The sequence below is a fragment of the Nicotiana sylvestris genome, chromosome 10 (genome assembly GCF_000393655.2).
Source record: "Nicotiana sylvestris chromosome 10, ASM39365v2, whole genome shotgun sequence".
Lineage (NCBI taxonomy): Eukaryota > Viridiplantae > Streptophyta > Magnoliopsida > Solanales > Solanaceae > Nicotiana > Nicotiana sylvestris.
This window is the reverse complement of record NC_091066.1, coordinates 55477928-55485088: the sequence shown is the minus strand read 5'-3', so window position 1 is coordinate 55485088 and position 7161 is coordinate 55477928. Positions and strand designations below refer to the sequence as shown.

At 37.9% G+C, this 7161-nt stretch overlaps 1 protein-coding gene across 1 annotated transcript; it reads right to left on the bottom strand.

The window, feature by feature from the left end:
* Positions 1-1056: 1056 nt before the first annotated feature.
* On the bottom strand, positions 1057-6507 carry LOC104227291 (cytochrome c oxidase subunit 6b-1-like). The gene is made up of 5 exons (XM_009779509.2): positions 5865-6507; positions 3772-4089; positions 3594-3676; positions 3266-3347; positions 1057-1400 (listed from the first exon to the last, which is right to left on the bottom strand). The coding sequence occupies exons 1-5, from the start codon at positions 5904-5906 to the stop codon at positions 1347-1349; spliced, it is 579 nt and encodes a 192-aa protein (XP_009777811.1). The 5' UTR covers positions 5907-6507; the 3' UTR covers positions 1057-1346.
* Positions 6508-7161: the final 654 nt, after the last annotated feature.

Here is a 7161-nt window from a genome sequence, read left to right as displayed (position 1 = left end):
TTTCTGACAGCAATCAAAACTTCTGATTGGCACACTTAGTAATACTATGAATTAAAATGCTTAACAATTTAGATTTCACTTATTTCATAAGTACATCAATAGCAAATCGAGGACACAAGGTAGTTTTTCAAACTGTCATTAAGCGTCTATTTTTCCTTCTATACCATTTAACTATTGTCGTACATTTAATGGTTTATTTCTTTTTCCTGCTACATTATATTGGCTTAATTGTGTAGCTTGATAATTTGTGTGTGTTTACATACTAGAAAAGTAAAAATTGCTCTTGGATTTCTATCTGTTCATCCTTGTAGAGTGAAATTGCACCAGAAAATCATTTACTAAGCTTTGGGAGGATCAAGGATGAGCTTGATGCTCTGGCTCTTGACATTCCGAATGCAAAAGATAAATTCACGTCTTATGTGGAGCATGCTAAAGAAACAAACTAGCTGTTACCATTCTTTGGGTTATCTGACGATGCATCTTAAATGAGAAGATCATATGGATTAGCTTGTTACATCTCTATTTGTTGTTCATTGATTGCCTTCTCTAAGTAGCTTGTGCCATTTTGTGGGACTCGTGGATAGACACGATCTGTGCAGTTGTAATGAAGATTTGGAGGGATAGGGCTATGGTTATCTTGGAACTTGTATTTCCAAAGGTTTTATTGGTAAAATATTGGTTATATTGGTCTATCAGTGCTCTGTGCCCCAAATATATGTATCTTGAGAATCCAAATTTTCCAAGGTTGTGAAAATTATTGTTAAAAGTTAATTCTTGAGTTAGCACTTGGAAGGTCTATGAAAAAGAATGAAGTTTCTTCTATTCATTCTCTAGGCAACTAATAGTGCAGCTATGACAGTTTTCACTGTATTGGATATTAGATGGAACACCATTTCATTGGCACCAAAACATTTGGAAAAAAAAAAGTACAATGCTTCATATGTTGGGCCCGTGTCTAGTATCATATATATATATATATATATGTACGGCAAGTAGCATAATGTTTGGGATGAGGTAGGGAGTGCTAGTGTAACGAGGAAGATAACGAGCGTGCAATGGTAAAATAAGCTTTTATTGCAGGATATGCTAATCCTTCGACCGAAAATATTTAAGTGTAACAGATTCTACTGGATATTCAACAAGTACAAGAGTTAGAATAGAGAAATGTGTATTCTAAAGTTAAGAAGGAAGGATCATGAACAATTCTCTTTTTAGCAGCAAACTCATTGTATGCTTAAACTAGTTCCATTGGAAAGGCAAAACTTTATTGATCACAATTTGTTCAAAGAGACCTCTCTATTCATTTGAGAGTTCAGATGTAACAGGGTTGGAACCAAAATTGCCGATTACAATGGTCCTGGAAAGGTGCCATTCTCCCTCTGCTCGTTCCATCTATCTATCTGCAGCCACAATTAAAGCAAAACATGTCATTGCCAAAAGGAAACAATTAAAAAAAAAGGCAGCAAAGAAACACCTTAAGTCTAAGCCTCAGTCGACCTATGAGACTTTTGAGGTCAAATATCACAGTGACCAGAAGTATCAAACTTGCCAACAATTCCCTTGCTCCCTCAAAATAATAGATAAAAGGCTGCTTTCACTCCTGTTTATTTCTCAAGAATAGTTTCATTGATTACCACGCCCTTTAACCATACCTAACCACTTGTTCATACAGAGATTCATACATATTCGAAATTATGTAGCATTGACTTGTTTAAACTCAGAAATTATGTTAGAGCAGGATTTTAATTTGAATCACAGCTTTTACCGCAGGCACAGAGCCAAATCTAACACAATCACAGCCCCAAGTATGGCTCAAAGATCTTCAGATCTGACCTGCAATAACCTACCATGCAATTGGATCACCACTCTATGAACTTTCAACCCATCAGCAAATTACAATCAATATCAACACCAACACAAAGCTCTAGGAGTGACCCACGACTACTAAATTTCTTAGACCAACTAAACTCCGCACCATGAGACCACTGCTAACATTCAACTCCCACCTCCCTCTCCACTTTCCACTCTAAACGCAATCAAGACAATGGAAAAATGAAAAGTGAAACCAGTTATCTCACCCTTATGATGAAAGTTGCATAATTTATCAAAAGTTGAAGAGATTTGTATAATCTACCGACGGAGGAGTGTCTACTAGTTCCTGTGAACCATATTACCTGATTACTGGCCAATCCACAGGCACCCATCTTATCCACCCCTTTGGATGAATTGCAGTGCTAGGATTTGAACACAAAGTCAATGGATATGGGCCCCACTGTATGCTAATTTCATTAACTCCTGAGAAGGCGTCATTTTGGATCACATGTCCAGACTTTTTGACAGCTCTGACCTTCTCCCATCACAGATGGAAGATGCTCACTACCCTCTGGCTCCTCTCTGCTGAGGGAAGGTGCTAAAGGCAGTCACTCTTATCACTCCCTACCCTATTCAGTTTGTACTCATTTTATCTCAAGTCAAACCCAGACCCCTCCTCTCTCCTGATTTAAGGATTTTATGGTCTCTGATTTGTGGGCATTATAGTCAGAGCTTCTCTGAAGGGGAGCCTTGGCGTAACTGTAAAATTCACGGGTTAAAGCCGTGGAAACAACCTCTTGCAGACATGCAGGGTAAGGCTGCGTACAATAGACCCTTGTGGTCCAACCCTTCCCCGGATCCCGCACATAGCGGGAGCTTAGTGCACCGGACTGCCCTTTTTTTATAGTCAGAGCTCCTCTATACCCCCTCTTGGCCTCTTTACCACTGCAAATTTCACCTTTGTACTTCTTATCATCTGAAAAGTGTACCTAATCCGTTTCTTCAATTTAGTTGCATAGACGGATTTTGTGTTGTATCTTAGGATCAATTGTCGAAAAAAGCACCGAGAATCATTACTGCGGACTTCGCGATTGCTAATAAGTAAATTTTGCATTCAAAAATCTTTGTTAATCCAATCAATACATTAACATTTCAAGTTATAGTGATTTCTATGATTAACAATTCAATTTCCAGATCAAGACAATCACTCCACTTTGGAACATGACTGCTTCCATCCAACCAAATCCAAGGGAAATTTTGTATATATAAGCGAGCTGGTGACTTCTACTTTACCCCATATTTGCCCAACGTTTAGTTGAAAGCAAGATTACGGCAAGCGTACAACCAAAAGCATATACATAGACACACATTATGTATATACATATTAATGTATATGTACACACACACATATACATAATCTGATCTTGCAAATGCAACATAGAAACAAACATACCCATTCACCAGGGCAAAGGGATCGGTAATATTTGGCAAACTTATCACATTCAGGAGCGCCTTCACCCTTTGCAGCTATGCATCTGAAAGGCAAACCAACCAAATATATTTGAGGCTACACCGATTGTTTACAAAAGTACATACAAATAGAAAAGAGCAATGGCCAGTATATTATGCAACTAGAATAGTCTCTTTGTAATTGAGCTAACAGTGTCTTTTTTGCTTCCATAACTTTTGTATTATTATGCATCTTCTTGATGCCAACAATGAAATCTATTATTACTTCATCAAAAAAAAGAGCAATGGCCAGTCTAGGTATATTTACTGACCGATGATATTCAACATATCTTGTGAAGCAGTGCCTTGTCTGATTCGTAGTAGGGAAACGGAAGTCAGCAGGCGCTGTCTCGAGCTAGTTGACAATCACAACAAGAACCACAACATAATCAAATGGATAAGATATAGCCAATATATAGAAGTCAAAATTGATTTTCCAGTCAATCTAACCTTGATCTCAGGGGTCTCATCCGCTGATTGTTGATCCCCATTCCCAGAAGTCTCGTCTTCAGTACTTTCAGTGCTTTCTTCACTGGCAGCCTCTACAGGAGGGGAGGGTTCATTAATTTCAGGTGCTGCTGTGTCAGAGGCTCCACTGCTTTCTTCAGGTGCAGCAGGGACAACTTCACTACTCTCAACCACTTGGGTTTCCTCAGTTCTGGAAGTAACTTCCTCAGATGGAGCAGTAGAAGAGGCCTTAACCTCAGTTTCTTCCACTGGATTTGCCACTGCGGTGGATTTCTCTTCTTTCTCTTTCAGTAAATATTGCTGCACATGCAGGATTTGGATAAAAGTTTGTCATTTGCTGAAAAGGCTTCTATCATGGAGATGAAAATCTCAGTAGAAGAACAAAGCGTTTTAGATGTGTCCTATACTAGAGCTATGGGAACCCAATAGAAGTATAGCCAATAAAAATAATTTCAGCGGGAGTGCCCACATTCATCTACAGTATCCAAACAATAGAAGACCTGAAGAGCTTACAAGCTCGTGAATAGGCAAAGGAGACATGCTAGAAAACCTTCTCCAAGTCACTATTAAATGGTTCCTAAAAAAATCATTTCGAATACATGGAAATGCCTACTCCAGCATAAAATGTTATTAGATGAGATTTAATGTACTTTTTTTATCTTAATATTTTTCCAGAGAAGAATCTAAATTGAGACGCATGTTGGCTGTTGCCATGTTAAAGTTAAACAATTAAAAGAGATTTGCATTTTAAGCATTTTTGTGAAATTGTCTTTCAAATAAAAGATTTAATTTTTGTCCAGTTACCACCTATCGTAGTAAACCTCCTTTCATTATCGGAATGAGCTACATGCCTCCTAGAAAGGGCCCAGGTGGCAGATAAATTTGGAGTTACATAGGTTAAACACAGTCGTAAGACATTTCACTATTAGTTTCAGTTACATCTTACGCAGACAACTTCAGACAAACTTCCGAAGCAAACATCATATAGAGGAAAGTCGCTTTCTTTGGCCTTCCTTTTTGTTTACTTTAGCTTTCCAAGGAAACAGTTTTTATACACAACTTTATACCAATCTACCCCAGACCCCACTATGTAGGATTATACTGGGTATGTTGTTGTAACTTTATACCAACCTAACGAAGGTATACAATATTTCCCTTGAACCAAACATACAGTGGAAATAGGCCACTTCCATTTTCCTTTCCCAGGGCCGAATAAGATGTTTTCCTCTTCACTTTTACACCTAGAGACCTTAATAGGCAAAAAAACAAATTCCACTTTAGTTGAGGATGGCAAACGGGGCAGGGCGGGGCAGGGTGCAGGTGAAGCCTATCCTGCAAAAGTTAACTCTCCCACCCTGCTTGGCATATTTCTCTATTATGACCCGCCCCATCCCTGCCCATTCTACCCCACTAAAGTTTTATCCGTTTTCCCTTATTTGCACAATTTAGCTAAACCTGACGAGTTTAACATGTCATTATTCTCTATATCACCCTGCGATGCTTTTTATTTTCAAAAACTTTGTTTTAATCCGCCCCGCATGTTGATTTGCCTTGCCGTGCCCATTCCTATCTCTAACTTTGGTCACTTTGTCATCTAAACCAAAATCCTATAGATAGAAAGGAAAACACCCAAAACCAAAGCCAATAAATCAATCAAATTAGAACTCGTAATAGGTGACGCATCCCATGACCATCAGCTGATTATTTGCTCTTATTTCCTCTCAAATTGAACCGATAGTCCGATACCCACAATTAAATTCTAAATCTCAGAAAAATAAACAAACATTAACTTGGATAAAAAATCATGCTGTCGGCTATACATGCCAATTATAATTGCCTAAGACTTATCCACCCCTCTTCCAGCGCTACTAATTAAAAGAATATTCGTTCAATATGCAAATCTATGAATCTAAACATGATTCAAAAAAATCAAACTCGTGAGCTTAAGAAACTTAAAAAAATATAAAATCAATCAACTAGGCGTAAATCCAAAATTAGTTGAGATCCGATGTATAAATAACATAATTGGGCCACGAAAAAGACTAAATTGATAAGAGGTGATGAAAGAGAAGCACCTCCGATAAAGATGGGGTACTTGAGTTGTCAACTTCGGCCATTGCCGCTGGATATTTGCAGACGGGCTTAGGTGTTTTGGTAGAAAGTTCGATTACAGGAACCTACTCTACGGAAAGTGAAGGCAAGAAAGGGGGAGGCTATCAGCCGTGAGACACGTTGCAGATATCGAGCTGCGGCCCGTGGGCCTAACAGTTTCGCTGTCGTTACTGGGCTTACTTAGCTTCCTAAGCTGGTTTCTTAGTTTGGAGGAAGTAGACCTTTTTAGGCAAAAAAATCGCAGAAATATGATATTAGTGGGAGTGGTCTTTCACTTATGACCCCTCACTATTGCTCATGGGCAAGCGAGGGACAAAATTTGTTAAAGTTGAAATTTTATTCATAAGGTAGGGGGGGATTCCATTTTGAGAGTTATTTTAAAGAATGAAAACTATTTTAAAGTTTAGCCGACTCAGGATAAACATTAACCATTGGGCTGAATTTAGGCTATTGTAGAACCTAACTTTAGACTCTGGCGAACTGAAGTTGACCTAAAGGTTTGAAGAAGAAGAAGAAGAAGCAACAGCATAAGCAGTTTGAAGTTTACCAAAATTGACAAAACTTTAAATAGCTCTTAAAAATTGCATATGTTTTGAACATGGGTGCTCGAAGCTACAACCTGGTGTCATTTCAACTTGTAACTTTCATTTTCAAATATCACGGATCAAAGTTAAACTGATTAAGCGAGATACATATCTTACGTTCACTTATTTGGCACATAAATTTTTACCACTTTTAGATATAACTTTTGTGATTCTTTTATATCGTCCGGAGAAGGAGTGGTTTAAGCTATATTGTATCTCCGAATTACACGACAAGAATTTTATGGAGGCATTTCTATCTTTCCCTCTATATTAGATATCAGGCGGGGTCGCTCATATGGACCGACCCGGCCTATTTAGAAAGGATAAAGAGATAAGGTTTAGAGAAATTAAGAGGTAACTTCCTTAAGGAGAAATTACAAAATAACACAATTATTTTTATTTTATGGTGAAAATAGATTTCATCATGGATGAACTCTCTTATCGTTTTGCAAGAAAAGAAACAAACATCCCTTTCTCTCCATCAATAGAGAAGTATTATTCTGTTGTTCTCTGAAAACAAAACACTCATATAAGAGAAGATATTTTGAGATCGGATAGGGATCCTCCAAGAAAAATTACCTGCTAAATTCCAAAAGAAAAAAATACCATAACAAGAATAAAGATAAAATGAGATGAAGTGTTGCATTTGATGGTGCTTGTTCTTCTTGTATGAGGT